This window comes from Monodelphis domestica, chromosome 6 (genome assembly GCF_027887165.1).
Source record: "Monodelphis domestica isolate mMonDom1 chromosome 6, mMonDom1.pri, whole genome shotgun sequence".
NCBI classification, from domain to species: Eukaryota; Metazoa; Chordata; class Mammalia; order Didelphimorphia; family Didelphidae; genus Monodelphis; species Monodelphis domestica.
In genome coordinates this window covers 9,726,071-9,749,838 of record NC_077232.1, presented here as the reverse complement: position 1 = coordinate 9,749,838, position 23,768 = coordinate 9,726,071, and the positions used below count along the sequence as shown (strand labels likewise).

The 23,768-nt window shown below is 49.7% G+C and overlaps 1 protein-coding gene across 7 annotated transcripts in view; it reads left to right on the top strand.

Annotated features, from left to right (window-relative positions):
* Window positions 1-868: 868 nt before the first annotated feature.
* Window positions 869-23,768, top strand: part of MARK2 (microtubule affinity regulating kinase 2) — a 59,374-nt gene continuing 36,474 nt past the window's right edge. For 3 of the 7 annotated variants that reach the window (XM_056801547.1, XM_056801545.1, XM_056801542.1), the window contains exon 1: window positions 870-1,264. In XM_056801547.1, coding sequence (XP_056657525.1) covers window positions 1,208-1,264 — 57 coding nt within the window. In that variant the 5' untranslated portion in view covers window positions 870-1,207. Of the gene's footprint in view, window positions 1,265-18,833; window positions 20,752-23,768 lie in introns of those variants that run through there. The other 4 variants (XM_056801549.1, XM_056801548.1, XM_056801544.1 and 1 more) reach the window with 4 other exon arrangements.

Genomic DNA, 23,768 nt, shown 5'->3' with positions numbered 1-23,768 from the left:
CTCTTGGGTGGCCCATTTCAGCCTCACTGAGGGACAAAGGTCTGGATTTGAACTGTCTTCACCCAGCTAGAGGGTCAGGAGTAGGATGTGAACCCAGGTCCAGATCTCTCAGCACTCTCCGTTCCTGGGAGCATGGTCTGCACCTGTCGTCTCTCTTTTTTTGGGTCCCTGTCCCTTTTTCTCTGCCTGCCTCTCCATCTCATTCTTTAGCTTCCAGTCTCCAACAGAACAAGTCACAGAAATCACCATCCTGTTTCTGGGGCGCTTTAAGTGTTTTCTGGACATCAGCCCCGTGGGCGGGCGGTGCAAAGTTCGAGGTGCGGTCAACAAGCGGCCTGACGACTTCTTTTTCGGTGCCCTGGGCCAGCTGGGGCCCTGGGAGACGCGCGGAGCCTAGTGTGGGGAAGCCCAAAGCCACGCATGGGTACCACTCTAGGGATGCTCCAAGGATGCTGCGAGGCTGGAGAGAGCCTCAGCTCTGGGTGTTTCCGGAAGTAGTCTGGGCCGGCTCCCTACTGCGGAGGCGGAGCGGAGGGCGGGTCCAGTTCTTAGCACGCGGCCTGCGCCCGCTCCCGGACTGCAGGGAAGAGCCCCGGCGGAGTTGTAAGGGGCGGAGAGGGATGGGCGTAGTATCTCGGAGGCGTGGCCAGAGTTCGGTCGCGCCCGCCCCGTGCCCCTTCGGCTATTTCCGGAGCCCTCAGCCGTAGCGCGCGCTCCCGGGGCTCCAGCCTTCGGCTGTTTCCGGAGGCCCGCCTCAGCCGGGAGCCCGGCACCCAGCGCTTCGGCTGTTTCCGGCACCTGGCGGCGGAAAGAGCCGAGGGCCGGCGGCGGCGGCGGCCATGTTGGGAGCAGCAGGGCCGGCGGCGGCGGCGGCGGCAGCGGCGGCTGCCTGTGAGGCGGGCGCGGAGCGGAGCCGCTGAAGGCAGCGGAGGCGCAGCGCGGGCGGCGCGGTCGGCAAGCGGGCTAGGCGGCAGCGCGACCGAGCGGCGGCCCAGCCCAGCCCGGGCCCGGGCCCGGGGGCCGCCCCGGAGCCGCCCGGAGCCGGCGCGGCCTAGCCAGAGCGGCGCAGCCGCGGGCTGGCGTGAGCGGCCAGCCCGGCCTCCCCGCACTCCTGGCTGGGGCCCATGCGGCCGGGGCCCCCGCGCTGAGCCGCCTGGTGCCCGCGGCCCTTCCTCGCAGCCCCCGGGCCCCCGGCCCCGGCGGCACCATGTCCAGCGCCCGGACCCCCCTGCCCACGCTGAACGAGAGGGATACGGAGCAGCAGGTAGGAAGGAGCGCCGATTGCGGCCACTGCTTGTGCCCGTGCCCACGCCGTGCGGGCCTGGCCTGCCGTCCTCTCCACTCTTTTCGGCTCCGAGCCGACAGAAAAGCCGCGGCGACGGCTTCTTCCCCTTTTCCTCCCGGGCGCCGCCTCTAGCACTCCGGGCTGTCTTCACCCGGGGCCGCTCCTGTCACCTCGCCTCCTGCGCGTCCTCTTGAGCTGTCTTTCCTGGGGGACCCCAGCCCGGCCGCTGTCACTTTCCCCGACCACCTGTGGCTCAGCCCGCGCCGCCCGGGGCCGCGTGGCTCCCGGGCCCCCGGGCTGGGGGAGCCCCTGACTGGGCCCTGACCCCCAGGAGGCTCTCTACATCTGACCCTCTGGACGCTGGCCACGAGCCGGGGGGTAGCCGGGCCAGCCGACCACTCCCCACCCCTCAGTAACATTTGTCACCCGAACTTGCCTCTTCCAGGGCCGGAGGCGGCCACACTGCCTGCGCCCCTGATCCCCGCAGCTGGACACCTGGAGCTGCTCCCCTCCCGGAGCAGCGCTCCCCTGGGGCCTTATCCCTTCTTTCCTCCTCCTCTTCCCCGGAGAACCTGCTGCAATCTCGCCTGCCCTCGCTCTGTCCAGCCCGGCTTCTCCCCCCGCGGCACCCAGGCAGGCAGGAGCACCTCCCGGGATGCCCCCCCCCCGAGATCTCTGTCCGGAATCTGAGTGTCTGAGGGCTGAGACGGGGATGGAGAGGGCTGTTGGCTGAATGCTGCTTCAGTGACAGGCGCTGTTGACTTCTGGAACCCCATGGCGGGCCCCTTTTCCCCCCTTTCTCTCTGCACACGGAAAGCCCCTTCTCCTTGCCCCCCCCCCCACCTTTGTCTTAACAAGAGAAGGCAGACCCTGCTTGAACAGAACTTCTGACTGTGAACTGGGGGCTTTTGGACTTCTGCTCTTGAACTTCTGCTCTGGAGGAAGGGGGATTGTAGGCTGCCGGGCACTTGCCCTCCCGTCTCTCCTTGAGGAATTTGTCCCTTTGGGGCTTTTTTCTCCTGGACACCCCCCCCCCCCCAGTAATACCATGCCATTCTCATAGCCCGATCTCAGGGTGTTTGCTGAAGGAGTGGACCAGTGGATGATGCCAGTGATTGGTCGGCCTGGCAGCTCCCTGCTGCCATTTTATTTTCTCCAAGCCAGTTTAGAGACTGATAGGAGTCTGGTTATCCGTCCTTAGCCTGCCCCCACCCATGAGTTACTCTTTATCTCTTTCCACAGCAGCTTCCCCTTTGGGATTCTTTGGAAGAGCTGCTGCCACTAGCTTAGGAATATCCCAGATTCACAGCCCTTGAGCAGGTGACCCCGTCAGGGTCTGGAGACCAAGCAGGCAGCAGAGCCAAGAAGGAGAAGCCCCCATTTTGTTCTTCCTGCAGCTTTTCCATGTGAAGACAGTTGCAGCAGCCAGTTGGGTGCTGATGAGAGGAGTCCTAAGGTTTCCCCTTCTTGCCAGCAGGGCTGTTGTAGGAGGAGACTCCCCACCCCCATTAGAGGCTCTCTCACTAGGTTCACATCGAAATTACTTAAACCGGTTCTGCCAGAAATAGGTAAACAAACAATCGGCATCTCCAAGCTTTCCCCCTTTCTTTCCTTGCCCTTTTTCCAGGAGCTCTGGGGGAAAAATGAAAGCACCTTCGGAAATGCTGAAGAACAGAAAGAAACCTTACGTGGCCACATCGCCTACTTTCTGACAGTCAGTAGCTTCCTCTGCCTTGGAGGTGACTTTGGTGACACCTGATTCCGAAGTCATTTCTGTCCAGACCGGACTGCAGTCCTGCAGTGGGTTTCTTGAATGGGGGCTGTCAGTTCCCTGGGGAAGGTGTCTCAGGCTGTGGCGGGGCAGTGTTTGGGACTGAGCTTTTCAGATGGAACTCTTGGATTGGAGGTTTGGCAGGCAGCAAAATGACAGCTTATCTTCTAGCCAGTGGCCACAGTAAGAGGAAAGGGGGGTGTAAGGCATGGTTTTCAGAGCCTCCTTGCTGTTGGCGGGGGTCTCATGGATCAGATGCCCTGAAACCCGTCCCTCTAGTTGAGCCTCAGAAACCCTCCAGGCTAATCAGCAGGCCTTCCCCTGGCTTCCCCCCCAAACTGCTGGTCCCTGTTATGCAGTGGGCACATTGAAGTTGCTTTCAGCCCTCCAGGAAGCTCAGAGCATTGCTTTTTCTTTTTCCTCAGACTTTGAAAGCCCTGGAGAAAAGACCCAACCAGGATAGCTCTAGACAGGCTAGCCTCTGTGGATTCTGTAGAGTTTAAATCAGAGTGGCTGCCTTCTTTGCTGTATGGCTAGTCCAGTCAGCTTTAGATTGAGTGTTGCACTGACCAGTTTTCTCTCTGTGCAGTGGGGTTAATAGTTACGCTGTACGCCCCACTTGGTGGATGTGAGGAAAAGCCTCTTGTAATCCTTTAAAATGCTATAGATAAATGAGCTGCTATTAATATTTTAATGATTTCCATGAAGCTAGGTTGACTGTGGGTAGGCACTGATTACACTCAGGAGGATATTCCTTTGCTCTGTGGAGAGTCTCTCCTACCCTGGGCCTGGGCTGAACCCTGGTTGGTCCTATGGCTGGAATCTCCTCTCCACTTTAGGTAGGCCCTGGAGCTCAGGTAAAGGGCCCTTTATCTGGGCAGTGCTTTTCTTAGAGGCTCTGGGACAGGTTAAAGGTAATTCTGGAAACAATTCCAAGTCAGTCTCGGTCAGTTCTTGGTCACACCTTCAGTCACTGCTCTGGAGTAGCCACCACCCAGGGGGAGGTCAGAGCTTGATTTAAGGCCATCCTGGATGTGGTCTACTGGTTTACAGTTGAAATTCAACTGGCTGCAGTTAAAGCCCTCTCCAAGGGCTGGATAGCCTTTCGGCTCTTAACCAAGATTGACTGGAAATCTCTTTTTTTTGGTGGCTGTTGTGAGCGAAATTCAATGTTGTAAGGTAGGACAGGGCCAGGAGCATTTCTGGAAGGTTTGCACAGTGTTTTTATGGGAAGTCCCAAACTTCCCAGGCTATACTGGTTCCCCTTTGAACAGAATGGCTCCAGCTCTGTGGGCATCTGTCCTGGCTGACATTTCTTCTCTGCTCATAGGAGCTTTCCTTATTCTTTTCCATTTGTATTATGTCAACTAGAATAAATATTTCATGTCTGTAGTATAGTCAGGCTTTGGGCTCTCTGGCCCATTATTGACAAGTGAGGTGGGGATTGGGGAAATGAACCTCTTTGGCCCTGTTGATGTTGTGGCTCAGTGAAATGGGCTGCCCAGCACTCCCGGAACCCATTAATGGAGTGAGATGGAGCCTCTTGGTAACCCTTGAGCTGTCTCCTGGCTTTGGCAGATTGAAAGGTTTGAGATGGTCTTCCTTTTCAGCTCTATGCCTGGCTTTTACTGAATAAACCAGCAACATCTTTCTCAGTCAGCTTAGGTTTCATTCTTTTGGCCTCAAAGCAGGGCTCTACTCAGCTAAAAAGAACCCCCCTGTCTTGGAGAATGAGATGGGGGGGGGGGCTTGATTCCTCTGAGGGTCTTCTATTGATTTCCCACTCAAGAAGAGCTTTGTGGGTGATAGATGTCTGGGAAGTGACCCTTTGAAGTTAGTACAATAGTGGTTTAATAAAGTCACCAACATGATCAGCCAGCTCTTTCCTCTCACTTAATGGGAGATTGGGGTTTTAGAGATTTTACTTATGAATCTTGGGCTCTCCAAACCTGTTTCCAGCCCTCATCAAAGCTTAGATGAGTCACTCAAGTGATCTACCTTTTTCTTTCCTCTGAAACCTACCAATTTTTTTTTAACCTCTGAAGAGAGCAATGTTAGGTACTCTGTGTCATCTACTGAGGGAGGAGATCCTACCTACCTGGTTCCTGTCTTGCTAGGAGTGGAATTCTCTAATCTTGGAGTAAATTTTCTGAGTATTTCCGGGTTTCCAGGGCCCCTGACTTTCCCTTTTATAGTGAATATTTGTTGAAATGGTTTCATCTCATCCTGGATCACCATTGAGACTAGGGCAGAGTTTGAGTGACTAAAGCAGCCTCTGGGACTGCACACAGAATTTTGAGATCTGAGCAAGGAAAATCTGACTTCTCTTCCTTTTCTTGCCCACTAGACATGCTTCTCCATTGGGGGTATAAATAGGTTATATCCCTTTATCTGAATGTCTATTTTCGTCTGGGGTGTTTGAAGTTTCTCAGTCCCTGCTGGGAGCTCTCTCTACACATAATCTGCCTTGAAGGAGGGGGTTGGTATGTGTGTTCTTCCTCCTCTCTCCCCCCTTCCCATTATTCTTCATTTTTTATATTATACATTTTCCCCAGGGGCAGAAATAAATATTTCCTCCTATGAACTGACTAATTTTAGCCTTATAAAGCCCAGTAATCACAAGGTTGGGGGACAGATACTGGCAGGAAGGTGAGCCCCAGAGGGAGAATTTGTGTTAGTTACATGGTTGGCTCTGGGCTTCTGCCCTTTTTCTTTTTAACTTGGGGCAGGAAGGTGGAACTGGCCAGGGGCTCCTTTGCAGAACCAGTTAAGCTGGTTTCCAGCAATGGCCTATTTTCCTCTGCTAGCTGGGATGTTGGCTACACAAAAGTCTTAGTCCTTTGGGACTTTCAAAGGTTCGTTGAAGGCAAGCAGAGATGACTTTTGCAAACAGCCCCCACTTACAACCCCCCCCCCCCCCCAGTGCTGAAGAAGTCAGTTTGAGTTTGGAGCTTCCACCCTGGCACTCCCCCTTCCCTCCCAACTCTGCCTCTTCCTTTTTGCTCACCTCCTTTCCAACCTGGGGCCCTCTTCCCAATTTGCTGCTCAACCAAAGGATTTTGACATAGCCAGAGGGAAGGGACTTGGCCTGAAGTGGGGGCCGCCATTGTTGAGCTGGCTCAAAGGCCAGGTTCCCCACTTCTAGCCTTTGACTCCTGGCTGCTATAATTGGACATTGCTAAAACTTCTTTTTGGCCGGAGACTTTTTTTTTGGTAGGGGCTGCCAGGACAGTAGCCAGTCCAGACTTGTTGGGAAAAGGGGCAAAGCTATGGCTGTCTTTTGGATATTGAAGTGGGATGGGATGGAATGGGTGAGGCTGGGCCCAACCCTTGAATTGGGAGCAGGTGGAAAGAGAAGAGGTCCTCTGCTAGGACTGCCACTGCCCCCACACTTCTGCATTACAGTCAGGGGTGAACCTGCTCTTCAAGCAGTGGGCCAGGGCAGAACTGTCAGTTCTGCTCACTTAGGCTTGTTTTTCTATGTTGCTGTGAAATTGAGGAAGTGCTCTAGTCCGGAGAGAGGGTGTGAGTGTGAGTGGGGTGGGAGAGTGTCTGTGAACAGAGTTCCTGCCTGGTGGTGGTGGTGGTGGTGGGGGAGCAGGCTGCTTTCTCTGCTCTCCAAGTGATTCTCTAATTACTGCTTCCCCTGAGCACCCTCACGCTGGGGTTTTGTTTTGGTAACTGATATCCTGTGTGCAGGGCGGCCCCCTGTTTCCTCCACCCTCTTCAGACCGGAGGTTCTGCTGCCTTTCCCCCACTCCATTGCTTCCCCACTTCGGTTACATGCCACAGATGTCCCCTTGTTCTCTGCTGACAGTGTTACTGTCTCTGGGGGCTGTGCACTTTCACCTTGCAGTCTCAGGAGTTTGACCTTTTCTGTTCCTCAGTCTCCGAGGAAAGTGGGGTGTATGTAGTAAGGGAGCAGGTTTTTGGATTAATGACCAATTTGAGAGGAAACCCCATCAGCCTGCCTCCCAGTTCAGTCAGCCCTGGGTCACTTTCCTGCTTTAAGTGTCCTACTTGACTGGTGGGGAGTTGGGAATATTGTGCTTTTAGATCTCGGATCAGAACACTTCGGGTAGCCTAGTCCTGCCCCCAGGACTCGAGGTATTGCATCGTATGTCTAGTGTCTCTCTCTCCATCCTCCTGGGGCTGCCTCCTTTGGCTGGGAGTGATGTGAAGAGCCTTTGTGTTGGCTGGCCCCAGCCAGCTGTCTGAAGGAGAACTGAAGGCTGTTGGAGATCTTCGTGCACATCTCGAGGGCATGCATTTTTCTGAGTGTTCACTTGTGATTTAGAGCAGTCCTAAGCTTCCTCTTACAAATCATCGTCCGACACTAGAAGACAAACTTAGGGTTCCCTTTATCATGTTCCTGTCCAATGATCAGGACCTTTAACAGAAGAAAGGCAGGATCTTGTGCCCAAGTCATGGCCATTTGGCCTTGGTGCTGCTCTCCCCATGTAAAGCAGTAAATGGGGAGTTTGGCAGCGAATACTTCTAGGTACTGTTGGGACTTGCTTCCTCAGATCATTTCCCTGGGTAGCATGGAAATTTGTCATTAGGAAACCTGGAAGATATGCCACAGTCTGAGGATTGGTGACTTTGTGGACTTTATATCCTGGAATGAGGAGAGCTCCACTATCACTTTCATCCTTAACAAAAAAAAAGATTCCAAAGAAGAGGTATACTTTCCTTCTCACTTCTTTGCCGGGCTAGGGGGTGGTGGATCTACAGGGTAGCACATTGGGTAGGATATCAACTGCCTTGCCTCTCCATGGATAGGTTTTTCTGTCTATTTCTCTTACTCTGTTTTTTAAAAACCATTCCCTTTCCTCTGGAATCTGTACTCTTGATTCCAAGGCAGAAGAATGGTAAGGCTAGGCAATGGGTTAAGTGACTTCCTCAGAGTCACATAACTAGGAAGCTTCTGAGGTCAAATTTGAACCTAGGACCTCCTATCTTTAGACCTGACTCTCAATCCACTGAGCCACCTACCTGACCCAGTAGATCCCTTAAAATTTTTTTTTCAAAAGGTAAACGGGCTTAAATGACTTGCCCAGGGTCACACAGCTTGTGAGCAAGCAATCAGCTGAAACTGGATTTGAACTTGGGTCTTCCTTACTCCAAGCCCCAAACTATTCTAGCCACCCCGCTCTTCCTCTTTATAAAAAAAAAATTGTTTTGGTTATGGGATGACTGGTGGGGACAAATATAGGGGAAAATCTGGGTGATATAAAAGCAATCATCAATGAAACTATTTGCTTTATGCCATAGTCATCTCATTCCCCAACTGAATCCTTATAACAATGGAAAACATCCAATACTGTGATTATATATCTGACAGTATAGACCTTAGAAGTTGGTAGACTATGGCCTGTGGGCCAAATCCTGCCTGTTGCCTCCTGTTTTTGCTTTGTACTATGATTAAATAATATTTAAAAATTTAAAAACCATTCTTAGCAGGTGGTGGGCTGGATTCGGCCTTTGGGCTTATGCCAACCTCTGGTACATATCATCCTTTGTTCTCATGTCCCCTACCCCTGGGCTGGGAAGTGCATATGTTTTACGTCTCCCCTGCCAAGAGGTATGTTTTATCACTTTCCCAGGACCTTCCTTGGTGGTTTTTTTCCCTACAGTACTCAGTCACCTTAACCCCTTGTTGCTTTCTGTAGCCCATCCTCCTTGGTAGAGAACAGGAGAGAGATCACTAGATTGTTTCACATTGAACATATGACCAGGGAGAATAAGAACTCATGCTTATGTAGATTTACAAAGTGAATTCCTCAGGTCAAAACAGAGCTGGTACGATCTCTAATATACAGATGGCAAAACTGAGGCTTGAAGAGATGAAAGGCCTTTTTTCCTTGGCCCATGATTACCCAGCAAGTGTCAGTCAGGACTTCTACCCAAATCCTGGGCTTGCTCTTCTCTGCCTGCCATGGTGCCTGTGTTGACTTGCAGCACATGTGAGAATATTTCTCTTGTGCTGATTATTGTATGTTCCTTTTCCTTCTGGCATTTCTTTTTTTTTTTTTTTTTTTTTTTTTTTAATATATTTTATTTGGTCATTTCCAAGCATTATTCGTTAAAGACATAGATCATTTTCTTTTCCTCCCCCCCCCCACCCCCCATAGCCGACGCGTAAGTCCACTGGGCATTAGATGTTTTCTTGATTTGAACCCATTGCTTTGTTGATAGTATTTGCATTAGAGTGTTCATTTAGAGTCTATCCTCTGTCATGTCCCCTCAACCTCTGTATTCAGGCAGTTGCTTTTTCTCGGTGTTTCCACTCCCATAGTTTATCCTTTGCTTATGAATGGTGTTTTTTTTCTCCTGGGTCCCTGCAAGTTGTTCAGGGACATTACACTGCCCCTAATGGTCCTTCTGGCATTTCTGCTGACTCTTCTGATCATTCCCTTTTTCTCTGTGATTCCTTTAAATTCCCCTCCACCCCCACCACCCCTGGACATGCTCCAGACTACCTCAGCTTGTCCTCTACTCTGCTGCCATTTGTTTGGCTGACCCTGTAGCATTTGAAGGTATAGTTCCAAATCCCTCCCTCCCTCCCTCCCTCATCTTGGTTATCTTGAAATAACTGAGGCCTCTTTTTCTTTTGTCCTCCTTTCTGAACTCGAGAGAGAGAGAGAGAGAGAGAGAGAGAGAGAGAGAGAGAGAGAGAGAGAGAGAGAGAGAGAGAGAGAGAGAGAGAGAGAGAGAGATTTATAAATGCTTTCTGTGCATCACTGGGTAGATAAACACAAATAAGATGATGCCAGACCTCAGGAAGCTTACATTCTAGTGTAGAAGGACCACATTTACTGAGAGATGGGTGGAAGGCAGACAGATGAATAAAGTCAAAAGTTCACTCAGTGTCCAAGGAACAGAGTTGACTCTCTTTCAATCTCAGGGGGTCATCATTTGATAAAAGAGAGGGAATACCACATTTTCATCATTCTTCATTTTTAGTGGTAGTGTGGTAAATTATTTGGTTTGCTGGCCCTTTGGGATCCTTTGTGCTGCTGGAGACGTGTTCTGATCCAGGTGTTTTCATGAACTTTGCTGCTAGCCACCGCATTCTCCTTTGCGGAAGGCATTTCTGGTCCAGAGGATGCCAGGCATCCTGCTGTGGTGACTTCATGATAGGCTTAATGTCACTGATTCATACATAGTAGGAAGAAAACCAATTGCCCACCAAAGGTATTCCCCCCTGGATCTGTAGAACCGTTCTCAGAGTTAATTCTTTGTGAAGGAGAGAATTGATGTGGGCATCAAAGTCAGGTCCCAGCGCTTCACTTAGTCTTTCTGTGCCCTTGGGGCATAGATAGCCTCTCTGAGCTTCGGCATCCTATCTGTAATATGGGGACAATAATGCTCTCATTTTTCCTCTAAGAGTTTTTTAGTTTTGTATGAACCCTAAAGTGAGGTATGAGTTACCATTATTATTGGACAGTACTCCAGGGACAGGACCTGACCTTGGACTGGACTCTTTCTTCTGACAGATGCTGGATGTAACCATCCAAACATTCCCTTGGGAGAGGCCCCCTGACGAGACCCATTGATTTGGGGTAGCCATGTGTTCTGTATGGGAAAGGACAAGTCATCTCCACACCTGGTTGATTTCTCCTTGGGATTTTTACTATAAGCTGTTGTTTCTCACTTCTCTCAGTTTATCATTTGGACTAGGAAAGCTTCTGCTGATTTGGTAGCAGCCTCTTCTCCCTGACCTGGAGCTGTCTTGATGAGTGTTTCCATTCTGGGGATCTATACCATCAGTCTTGTATTTTGATTGCATTACAAAGATCTGATGGGCACTGTTGACTCATTTAGCTTTTCCTAGGGCAGCATTCAAGGGCTTTTTGGCTGGCTGTTGGTCAGTTTTACATTTGAGAACTGCAAGACTGGCTCTCCTTGAAGAACCTTGAAGCTGTTAGCAGCTGGCTGGTGGTAGGATCCAGGCGCTTCCGACCCATCACTCTGACATTCTGCTTTCCCAGTTGAGTTGCTTGCTCTGATCTATGTTGATTTTGCCACTGGCTCTTAATGAAGCACACCTTCCAAATATTACCCATCTAAGCACCACATTTTATGGAAGGGAGATCTTGGGGTTAGGTTGTAGCATGAACTTCACCTCTCAATTCGCATGCCGCTTATTAGAACTAAAAGCAGGTACAGTATGGAGACATACATTGAGCTTAAAGAACTATTTCTTCCTAATTATCTGAGCCTGTGTTCATTTTACAGTTTCAGCGGCCCTCCTTATTTGGTCCCCTTTGCCAGGATGGTCATTGGACAGCTTACTTCATAGCCACTTCAGCTAAATTAAACAAGCATTTTCATTGGGAATCTCCCCCCCCTCCCCATCTTTTAAAATCACTTTCTCTCTAAATGATGGCTGACTTAAGTTACTATGACTTGCACCTCTGTTTCCCATCAGTGTCCCTCCCCCCACTCTGGGATGTTTCTCTCTGACCATGTCTTTCTGGTTTAGTCACAGAATTGTTTATCCTGACTTCATCCACTTGCCTGGTGGGAAATGTAAGAAAGCATTTCTTGCTTGTACCCTTGCTCCTCAAAGAAGGTTTGCTTCTGCTATTAGCCAAGGCACTACAGTGCAGATTATGCCTTAGACATCTTTTGTGTGGCCCTGGAGGCACATCTCTGTGTTCCAAGATGTTGATTGGGAAACATTGTCTTAATGGGCTTGGGCTCTATCTCTAAGGAACAGAGGATGCCTCTGCCCTCATGTTCCCATTGCTTAGCTGGCATTTAGTAGCCTCCTGTTCTTAAGCCATATGGAGCTAGAACTGAGGAGTATGGCCCCAGGTTCTCTATCTAATCTAGTTTTGCTCAAGTATTAGAACATTCAGCAAAAAGAGATGATGGAGGAATCCTTGGAGTTAGGCCTCAGTCTTGAGTGAAGAATGTGATATTTCAGAATTTGGACCTGGAGCTGTTGCCTAGATCCTCATCCTTGTGTTGCCTTTTATCCTTGGGTGGTATGTTTAAAGCTGTAGGAGTGGTGTAAATGCAGGGATAACTCCAGCTCTCCTCTGGGGCCTCCCTATAGCTCCACATAAGGATGTATTCAGCTCTCCAGTGATTCAGGAGATGACTGGGAATCCTAAAACATGATGCACCCTGCTGCTGCTTTTACCCATCTCCCAAGAGTCTGAACCCTGGACAGCGGTGGGCTACCCAGCCTGGCTGCTCTCCTAGGCCTGTCTGTCTGGTCCTGAACTACCCTTGGCAAGGGTATAGGGGATTCTCTGCTACTTAAGAGGACCCCTCCACAAATGGACATTTGAGTACTGTTCCAAATTGTACCTTTGCACCCACCGAAGCAGGTTGGATTCCCTTTGAGTTCCTTTTTTGGGCTGGGTCCGTCTGCCACCAGTACACAAAAAGGTACATAGAGTTGGGCTTTTGGCCTGGGTTGCCAAGAGGGTTGAGAGCTGGTAGTGCCAGGCCTCTGGGTGCCTGTGGTGCTTCCCGTTTATTCCTGGGAGCTGCACTGTGGCTTTCCTGTTGGTTTCTCTTAATCCTTTTGCTTGTATAATTCACTCATTTCCTGTTTGTACTCATTTGGTCTTTTTTCTTCTATTGGACTTCTCTTCTCCAAAGCCCATGCTGGTAGTGGTGCTGATTGCCTGCTTCTTAGAGACCACAAGGTCTTCCTTCCACGTCCTTCCATGCCTGGAACTTAGTGATGCTGGGTGCAGCTGACCAGTCCATAGCTTTGAGTTTTGAGCAAGTCTAAGGTTTGGCTGACCTAAGGTCTGTTCTGGGTGTGGTGCTCAGGAGTGGGTCCTATACACTTTTTTTTTTTTAAACCCTTACCTTCATCTTGGAATCAATACTGTGTGTGTATTGGTTCTAAGGCAGAAGAGCAGTAAGGGCTAGGCAATGGGGGTCAAGTGACTTGCCCAGGGTCACACAGCTAGGAAGTGTCTGAGGCCAGCTTTGAACCTAGGACCTCCTGTCTCTAGGCCTGGCTCTCCATCCACTGAGCTTCCCAGCTGCCCCTGGTCCTGTTCACTTTTATCTTTCTTTGTATTGGAGAAGCTGAGGACCTTGATAATGGTCCAGCCTATTGTAAATTGCTGTCAGAGGCGGCCTTAGCCCTTGCACTTGTCCTCCGAAGGATTCCTGAACTAAAAAGTAATTCCCTTCTCACCTCCCAGGAGCTCTGAATTATTTGGCATTTCTGTCACTTTAGTTTCAGCTCTTGGCTTTATGGCCACTGAGACCTAGTTAAGGGAGAGGATTTAGAGCTGGGAGTAGCTCAGACATGTGGTGTGTTGTTCTCCCTGCCCTCCAATCTGTTTTACAGAAGATGAAACCAAGCCCCAGATTGGACTGGCCAGCTCTACATCACTGAACTTCTAAGCAACAGAAATAGGATTTGAACTCAAGTCCTTTGACTTGAGGTTCAATGTTCTTTCCTTTGGGGAATGGTAGTATATTTGACTTTCCTCTTTTTGGGTAGATTCCCCAGGAATAAGGCAGGAAGAGGCAGCTGTTTCAGATCCAGGTGTTCCTTAGGAAATCCTGGCTTCAGCTTCCATATAGAGTCCTTGGGGATGGATGTGGCTCTCACTAATGGGCTGGGTCCTTGGGGCTTCTACCCTTCTCTAGGGTTTGAGTGAATTCCCAGAGAGGAGAGTCTTTACTTTAATTACTGTGATCATAGTGGCTGATTAGAGGGCTGCTTGTTAATTGATTAGATGACAATCCTTTACATTGATTTTGAACTGCTGGAACCCCCCCCCCAATAAATTAGGGTCAGGTGAATTTATTTTGGTAGATGGAAGAGTGAAACCAAGTATAGGTTAAGCTTTCTGCACCTCTTAAGTTTTATTTTCTTATGTCCCTAATTTCCAACTTCTCAATCAGAAAGCAGTTCAGTTGATTTCTTTGGCTCCTTGGTGTAGGTGCTGAGCAGTTGGTTGGCTTTCCTTCGATCAGCCCTTTTGCCCTGTCTCTTTGGCAGTAGGAGACGCCTTTATTTGATTTGGTTGCATTTTTCCTTTGCTCTCTCCCCACCTCCCACTGCAGAATGGATGAACCCTATTCTGAAATATATTTTTAAAACATTGTTTAAAATCAAACACCCTGCCTTTCTTGAAACCACAGAAACTGCTTGTGAAACAAGTGACGGGGCGAGCTGCCAACAGGGAGCCAAATGCAGACTGTTAAACACCAATCCCTTAATGACAAAATGGCAAATGTGGGACCAAAGCCTGCAGGATTGTTGTGGAGAGAAGGTTTTGCTTCCAAATGAAATGTTATGGTGCTGAGTCTCTACTTTCGTATTTGGGATGCTTGAATTCTAGGCATTCTTAATGGCAGATTCTTCCAAAAGTGTCTTGTGTGGCTGGTCTGTTATCAACTCATAGTTCAGGGAAGGTTTCATCATTATGTAAGGAGTGTCCTGAAATACAGACCAGCTCCTCCCCATCCCCACCCCTTTTTTTCCCTTTTCTTGCTGGGAGGGAGGATGAGGTGGTTAAAGCAAAGCCTTGGAGTGGTTTCTATTCCTAACCCCACCCCATCTGGGGATTGAGGAATCGGAGCTAAACTTTGGCTCCCACAGGAACTAACTTCAGTGCCGGAGGCTGGTATCCCCTCCCCTGGTTTCCCATGTTTTCCCATGATGACAAACATGTTTGTTGTCATTGATGTTTTGTCTGTGACAGTTCTTCATCTTTGGACACTGAACTGAGAGTAGCTACCTACATTTTCAGAATTATACACTTAATCTTAATCTCCAGGCCTACTCTGATGCTGCATGGTGATGTGGAGATGTTCTTAACCCCTGGAAGTCTGCTAACAAAACATAACATTCTTGATTCTCCCTACCAAGATGAAATTGTGGTTTGCTTATGGGCCCACAGAGAGATTCGATCTGAGGACCATCCTGGCCAAGGCTAGGAAGTGATTCCTGGAGACCAGATCTTCTGAGAGGACAAAGAGGCACTACTGATCCTGACAGTCTCCAGCTTCCTTGAAGAACTGAGATAGTACTTGGCATGGTGTTTTGCTTTTTTTTTTTTATAATTAGAAATAAAATCCCACTGACCATGATAGTCAAGCCTGGAACAAGTATCTGCTGTGTGGCACATATTGTGCTTTTGACCAGAGATAATGGCCAGAAAATGAAAGAAGAAATTTGTGTGGACAGAGACATCTAGAATGAGGACGTAGTCAAGAAAGTCAGGATGGGGGGTAGCTGGGTGGCTCCGTGGATTGAGAGCCAGGCCTAGAGATGGGAGGTCCTAGGTTCAAATCTGGCCTCAGACACTTCCCAGCTGTGTGACCCTGGGCAAGTCACTTAACCTCCATTGCCTACCCCTTACTTAGAACCAATTCCCAGTATTGATTCCAAGACAGAAGGTAAGGGTTTAAGAAAAAATTAAAAATAAAACAGAAAGGCAGGATGGTCTGGGAGTCATAGGCACTGGGGTGGCAGTATCAGAGAATTCTTCTAGTCTTGGAGGCAGAAAGAACAGGATTGGCTGGGATTCAGACACAGGACAGGGATGGTGGTGGTGGTGGTGTGTGTGTGTGTGTGCGCGTGTGCGTGTGCATGCGTGTGTGCTGCATTGAGTGTTAGAAAGAATGATCAGGGCCAGGCTGTGAGGGTCTTACAAGTCAAAGAGAAGAGTTGCTGTTGGAAACTAGAAGGTAGTTGGGAGCCTCTGCAGCTTGAGGAGAGAGTGACAGGGTCAGACCTGCCCTTTAGGAAAAGGAAAAGCTCCATTGTGGAGGGGAATTCCAGGCACTCTTAGGGGGCCACTCGGTCTCCTTTAGGGAAGAGTAGTGTTTCCTTTCGGTTTTCTTTCTTAAGGACCTGAAGACTGACAGCATGGCCTGTTTGATGGAGGAAAAATGGAATAGGAGGGAAGAGCCAGAGGGCCAGTGCCAAGGCCTGGTCTTTAGACCTTCTGAAAGGAGGCTGACTGAATGGAAGTGGAGGACAAGGGAAGGGAGAAAGACCAATAAGTAGTTTTTGCCTTGTCCTCATTGTTGGCCCACCAGAGCAGTGCCAGTCCTCAGGGCCCTGGGCAAATCTCCCCATCTCCCTCTGCCTCAGTTTCCTCACCCATTAAAGATCTCCTTCCTTCTAGGGTTGTTGGCACCAAATGAGATAAATCTCTTAAAGGTCTGTTTACATGTTAGGTATTATTTGCAATTGTAATAGAGGAAATACTAGTAGGGGCCTTTGGGATTCCAAAGGCACTACTTTGTTTTTTTCACTCGCTCTGGTACCAAAATAGACTGATAGGCCTCTCCTGGACCTTTGTCTATTTTTTTGGAAGCTTCTCACCCAGAAATCACCCTTTCATTTGGAATGTTAATGACCAGTACATGTCTTTATAGTCAGCCACCAGGTATAAGTCAGTCACCCTGCATTGGTCACCTCTGGTCTTAGGAACTTGGTCACTAGATTTTCCTTTTCAGTTTTGTTCCTGGCATCCTTCTAGAGAGGCTGAGGTAAGATTTCCATTCTATAGGCGTGTGGTGGGATGGAGATAGGAGGAAAGAAGACTACGATTCTTCAGGAAGGTCTCCCAGGGCTGTTTCTTCACCAATAGACTCCTCTCATATTTTATCTGGTATCTAACATGGAGTCTTAGAGTGGTGATATTCTCAAGGTCCTCAGGGCTGTAGGGCTCCCTGGCAGTGCTCAGCAGTAACGGGCACTCATAATTCATTTATGTTTCCTGTGTCCAGAATGCTTAGGAGATGCCTAGAGAAGACAAGCCCCGGCTTTCCAGAATCTCACTATCTGAGAAGGAAATATCAGGAACCTAGCCAGCTCGAATAAGAGTATTCACAGGAGGAGAAAGCCTTCTCCTTGTATTCCCTTTTATTTTTTCTTTTTAACCCTTACCTTCTGTTTTAGGATTGATACTAAGTATTGGTTCCAGAAGAGTGGGAAGGGCTAGGCAATGGGGGTTAAGTGACTTGCCCAGGGTCACACAGCTGGGAAGTGTCTGAGACCAGATTTCAACCCAGGACCTCCCAGCTCTAGGCCTGACTCTCAATCCACTGAACCACAGAGCTGCCCCTCAAACTTTCTTGAGTGTCACTAAATTAGGGGAAAAGCTTGTAAAGAACATGATCTCAGCTCCTAGATAGAATTGTGTCCTTGCTTATTTCTTGCTGATTTGTCTTTCAGATATTTTTTGACTATTGAAGTTGCCCTAGCCTCCGTGTGTCATTATGGTAAAGGTGTGCTAATGCTTAGTGGGATATGGCTCTCTTAGAAGAGAATTAAAGGAGGAGGGTTTGCACTATTGCCTGATGGTTCAGGATCTCACAATGTAGAGAAAACTATAGGGAGAAAATGGGTGAAGGTAGAGGACTTGTCTACCTCCCTGGAGAAAGGGAATAGGGTTGGAAAGGGAAGGCCCAGTCCTTCACTGTCAGCATTTCTTAAAATCGTCAGTCACCGGGGTTCTTTAGGCTTTACTGGATTGTCCAAGGGGTCCAGGACACACAAACAAGATAAGAATCCATGGATTGGCAAGACTGTGCTTCCTTCTTCATCACAAAGATTTGTCCAGGGTTCCTAGAGAAGCTCAAGATCCAGGAGGCCAGGAGAGAGTGTAGACTGTTGAAAACTAGAAGACCAGGGCTCAGGAGGACCTGCTCTTATGTTCCCTTGAGGTCCAGAGGTGGCAGAACTGCTGTGGTGGCGTGGCAGTGCCCACTCCCACACCTTTTAATTCGGAGCTCTTTGCAGCAGGCTCAGAGTGTGTGTGTGTGTGTGTGTGTGTGTGTGTGTGTGTGTGTGTGTGTGTGTGTGTGTGTGTGTTTCAAGGGGTGGGGTCCAATGGAACTGAGGGCCTGTTAGACTGGTCTGCCCCTGCCCACTGCTTTCCCTCCCTGAAATGGGGAGGGAGACTGAAACCCCTGCTTGTTGAGCTCTGCTGAGTCAGTCTCTCCCCTAGATTACGCAGCCTGAGGCTGCTCCTCACCCAAGAGTCCCTAGAGTCTCCTGGGCTGCTGTGGGAATGGGTGGGGAGGAGGGTAAGGGCAGGTGCCAGGACCAGGTGCTGGGTGTGTCCTCCATGGTAATAGGGGATGGGTTTTGGCAAAGCTGCCTGATGGGGCCTGGGGCGGGTCTGAAATAGATTTGGTGCCTGGATCCATGGGGTCCTGAGAGAAAGGCTGGGGGTAGGGGGTGGGGAGGAGACACAGAGCAGACACTGGCTGGAGCCCTAGCAGAGTGCTGACTTAGGAGAGAGGGCCTTGATGGCCTAACAGAAAGGAACACTGGGCTTAGTGTTGGGTTTCCTATTTATTAACTTTATCTTCCTGAGCAAGTCATATATTAAAAGGTCATCCCTGCCTTGCTGACTTCCCATGATTCTTGAGAGGCTCCTAGGATCAGAGGCCTCGAGTCGGAAGGAGCCTGGAGGCCTTTTCATTTTACAAGAGAGGAGATCGAGGCCCAGCAGGTTACATGGTTTTTCTGTGGTCCCTGACCTGGTAAATGTCCGTGCTGGAATGTGAAGCCAAACTCTGTCCTGGAGAGAAAGGATAGGAGCCAGCCAGCTCTCCTGCCTCCCTCGGGCTGAGATAATGGGTTTAAAAGAGCTCTGTCTCTAGCTTCTCCAGTGTTGACATTTGTTGCCATATTCCCAACCCCTTCTGCTTCTTGAAACCTTTCTTTATTTCTGGGATCAAAACCTGGACCTTCCCTCTGCCGCTGCACCCCCCTTCCCCTTCATTTGGGCCAGATAATTTCCCTTGTGTCCAGTGAGGATTTTAGGTAAAATTTTGCTTATAAGCATTGTTAGACTATTGGGCTGTCTTGACTGATCACCCAGGCTTAAGAAGCAGAGTTCTTTGCTTCCTGGTTCACCATGGCTAAAATGCTGATTTACTGGTCTCAGACACTTCCCAGCTGGGTGACCCTGGGCAAGTCACTTGACCCCCATTGCCTAGTCCTGACCACTCTTCTGCCTTGGAGCCAATACACAGTAGTGATTCTAAGATGGAAGGTGAGGGTTTAAAAGAAAATAAAATGCTGATTGAGTGCACCATACTCTGAAATCTATAGCTCATAGAGTAGGTGGGCTGAAAGAAGCTATAAGGTCACCTTAGCCAAGCCTTCCCCTTTATATATGAGGACATGAAGGCCCAGCAGGGTTGGGATCTGTGCCACAGTTTGTGACAGAGAGGCAGAACCAGAACTCAGAACTCCTACCTCCCAGTCTAGGGACTCTGCACTATACCTGATGGGCGGTCTGCCACCTTAGAGGAATTGGGCCGCGGTGTTTGAAGAGGGAACTTGTGGAAAGGGCACTGGGAAGAACACTGGGCCCTAGTCAAATGACTTGATGTCGGTTACTCTGAAATTCTGCCGGTTGACCCAGTGTTGCCTCTCCAGGGGAAGAAAGAAGCCAGAAGGCCTGGAAGCATTTATTGAAAGCCTGTGGCACCTTCTTTCTGATTGAAACCCAGAGGGAAGTGGCTGATCAGAGAAAATGAGGGGGGCCGGGGAAGGGACTCAAAGGAAGGGCCAGGAGGAGCAAGCACCCTGTTGACTCTTGGCTGCGGTGTCTTCCTCACAGCTGGCATCTTGTACGATGCAAACTGGCTTTTCCCCATAATCCATCTCAGGGCCAGTGGAGCCCAGATTAGAGATGCTGGAAAAGTCTTCTCATTTAGGTGGAGATTCTCTAGATCTAGTGTCTGTCCCCTCCCCCGTGGAACAAGTCAGGCTTTGGGGAAAGCTGTGTTCTGCCTGGCTCTAGGAGAGATCTTATGCAGACCAGTCCTCTTGTGTTCCTTGCAGTCAGTGAAGTGGTGGCGGAAGCGTGTATAGACTGTCACAGGCCCACACTGGCCCCGCTGGGTCTGGGGGTGGGGTGGCAAGTTCTGTCTCTCCCCAAGCATTTCTAGAGTTCACCAGCCCCATTCTGTGGCAGCCCCAGGTACTGCTGAGGGAAGGAAGAGCCAGGCCCCCTTCCGGGGCTGGGGTTGCACACCCTTAACCAATGAGAAGCCCTCCTTGCTCTAAAGCCATTGGCTCACAGGCATCGAGTGACAAGGAAGAGCTCCTGGGTGAGGCTGTGCCCCAGTCGAAGAAGAGAAGATGGGACCTCAAATATCACCAAAGGAGAGTGGCTTGGGAAGGTTGCCCCAGAGATGTGGGTAATGCAGCCCTTGGCCCAAGTAACATCAGGCTCCAGGTTCACCCTGGGAAAGTCCTGCTAGTGGAGCAGTTTCTTTCCTGACCACAGGAGGGGACTTGCTGTACAGACAGTTGGACTCCCTCTCTTGTGTTGGTGAATAAGCTTTGTTCCCACGATGCCCAGCAAAACTGACTCTTGGCTCTCCTTCCTTCTTCCTGAGACCATAAGCCTCCTGGCCTCTCCTGTTCTGTTCCAGGCCCAACTGATGATGGGAACACCAAAGTTACTGGCGGGCAGCCAGCCCATTCCTGCCTCTTCCCAGGATGTTTGATTTTGCCTGGTCTGTGGAGTGGGTTGGTTCTCTGGTGTGTGCAGTGGGCCTCTGCCCCACGGACAGGGCGGTGCTTGGAAACAGGAAAGCGTGATCTCCCCTCCTCCTCATCCCCTCCTGCCAAGCAGACTGGAGTTAGAGAGCAGGAGCTTGCCCGACTTGCCTGCCGCTGCTCCCCATGACGGCAGAGATCTGGGGGAAGATTAATGGACGTGTGAGTAGGGAAGCTCCCTTGGGAGCTCATTATCACCTCAGGGCTGAGCTTGTGGCCACTGTTGTGCTCTCCTTTGGGCACTAGTGAAATTAGGGGCTTCTTGGCTCTGAAAGCAGAGGCTTCTGTTGCTTTCCCCACTGCTTGTTGGGTGCTCTTACTAGAATAGGGGGCCCGGGGTCCATCTTCTCTAAGCTACATTGCTTACTTCTCAGCTTGCCACTTGGAGTTTTTCACAGCTTGAGTATTGCTGCCCCAGTCAAGCTCCCGGGCAGCATTCAGAGGAGTTGTAGCTGCCCCCTTGCATTAAAGAAGTCAGAAAGCGCAGCTAAGCTGCATGAAGGCCAGCCTCGGTTTGGGAGACTTGGCTTCCTTCTGTGGTGGGAGATGCGGCTAAGGGAGATCAACCTCCGTGGCTGAAGGCTTCCTAGACTGAACTGCCCTCCGAAGGCTTGCGATTAGATTGCAGGGATGAAGAATCCAGGGTTTGGGTGCAACTGAATGGGGAGGGGGCCATAACTTAGGGGCTGGGGTGGGCAATCAGTCTGCTGAGAAGCTTAGAGAGGCCTTGGCCTTCCCCTTCTCCCCATGCCTCTCATCCACCCACCTTTTGCCTTTCCTTCTTTCTGCCACCTATCTAATTGATGAAGTGGTGCTTCTCTCTGACTTGGGCTGTGATTAGGATGGACATTGGGTGTAGGAAGCTGTGGTTTGACTTTAGGCATCTGACAACAGAAGGGGAAGGCTTTTTTTCAAGTAGTTGATGCTACCTCTTCCTCTGCCTGCCTGCCTGCTTGCCCACATACCTCCTTCCTGATCCAAAAGATTTGGGTCTGGGTTAGGGTTAGGCAATTTGGATATTAAAAAGTAATTGGGGGGGGGGCTGGCCAGACCCGGAGTTGGGAAGTCCTGGGTTCCAATTTATCCTTAGACACTTCCTAACTCTTTGACCCTGTATTGATTCTAAGACAGAAGGTAAGGGTTTAAAAAAAAAAGTGATTGGGGGGGAGACTCTTCAGGAACCTTGAAAACTGTTATTGACCGTACTCCCTCCTTGAATGGCAGAAAAATTAGCAGTTTCTCAAGGTCACTCAATCTTAAGCAGTATTTGGCCTAGTTAGCTGGTTTGGCATCTTAGGAGGTTTCTTCTTTATATTTGGGCAATAACTTCTTGGTGGGAGGCCTCCATGCTGTGTTCCCAGGGCTCCCCATGTACCAGGTTTGCCCCTTTCCTCCCCTCCACAGGTTGTTTTAATCCTCTTGCCTGTAAACAGCCTGAGCAGGCCATGTTTGCCCTGCTCACATGAGCTGGTTATCTCTTGTAGGATGACTGGCATCCAAGCTGGAGAGATTGCAGTCACTTGATGGGGTGGAGCTGTCTGCGAGAAGAATTGCAGACCCCAGGAGGAAACTTTCCTTGGTTGGATTTGGAGGAAAAATTGGGGATATTTTTTATTCCTTCAGGATGAACAAATAGTGCTCTCTGCTTGTTTCGGAGGACTGGCAGCTCAGCGTCTTTCTTTCTCACATTCCTTGTGTTGTCCTACGTTCCTATAGCTTGTGTCCCATTTCTCCTTCCCTTCTATAAACCTCAGGCTCTTCGAGTCTCCCTACAGGGGACCAAGGCATCCAGCTGTTAGAGGAAACTGGCCATGGACAGGTGGTTAGTTCATGGAATGCACAACCCAACAGGAGCCAAAAAAAACCTTCCCAAGCAATAATGCTGTTAAGCAGTGGGGCTGGGGGCTGCCTGCTTGTCCTGCTCCCAGAATCTGAGACTAACCTCCTTGCTGATTTCTCCCACTTCCCAGCTGGTGACCTGACCGAGAGCTTAGCTCCAACACATGAACCATCAAACAGGGCTCTTAAAATACAGTCTAGTTTCCCCACTCACAATAAACTCTTAAAATGAAAACAGCAACAAAAATAATACCTGATCCTTAGGCAGTGCTTTAAACTCTTCAAGGCACTTGACATGAATGATATCCTTACAGCTTTACTACATGGGGGATGGGAGAGCAGCCAGGTAGCTCAGTGGTTGAGAGCCAGGCTCAGAAATGGGAGGTCCTGAATTCAAATCTGGCCTCAGACCCTTCCTAGCTGGGTGAGCAAGGCAAGTCACTTAACCCTCATTGCCTGGCCCTTACTGCTCTTCTTCCTTCGAACCAATATACAATATTGATTCTAAGACGGAAGGTGAGGGCTCTTAAAATAAATAAATAAAAACCAAAGGGGGGGGGAGGTTAAATCCTATGGGAATTATGATCCCTATTTTGCAGACAAAGGGAACCAGAGAAGCTCACTCAGGTTACCTTTCTTGTGCAGGGTCAACGGCTTATAAGGAATAGAAGCAAATTTGGAACCCAGCTCTTTCCAACTTAACCATAAGCTTGCTTCCCATTGGGTTCTGATGCCACTGGGAGCCATGGAACTAGAATCCCCAGGCCACAGGATATTTCAAGGCTGGTGACATCAATCTGGTGGAGTCTTTATCTGCTGCCTCCCAAGTGCAAGGAGGCGGTGACCTTCATGCCAGTAGAGCCCACACTCTGACAGGCTATGAGTCCAGGCCTCTATGGCACCTGCTCAAGGGACCGCAGAGCTTAGTGGGGAGAGAGAGAACTGTATTCCCAGAAGGGTGACTACCAGGGTGCGTGCACATGCGTGCGTTTAAATCATAGTAGTTAATGCAAGCATGCATCTTATCAGTGGAAGGGGAGGACTTGCATGGATGAAATAAAATACTGTTTGGAAGAAGTCATAGTAGGCACAGTGGTCCATCCTAGGGATGGGTTGTTCATTTTGAATGTTTGTATTAGAGTAGACAATAAGCAGGAAATGGGGGTTGTAGGCCTAGGACTAGTCAGCCCATTTGGGGCCTATAAAATATCCAAAGTGGGTGGTCAGAACAGTGATTTGAAACTTTTCCTGGCAACCTTTGAGAATAGTATGGGGCTATGTCACCTTGGAAAAGTCATTTGGTTTCTCTGGGCCTGGTAAAATGGTCTGCTAGTTGACTG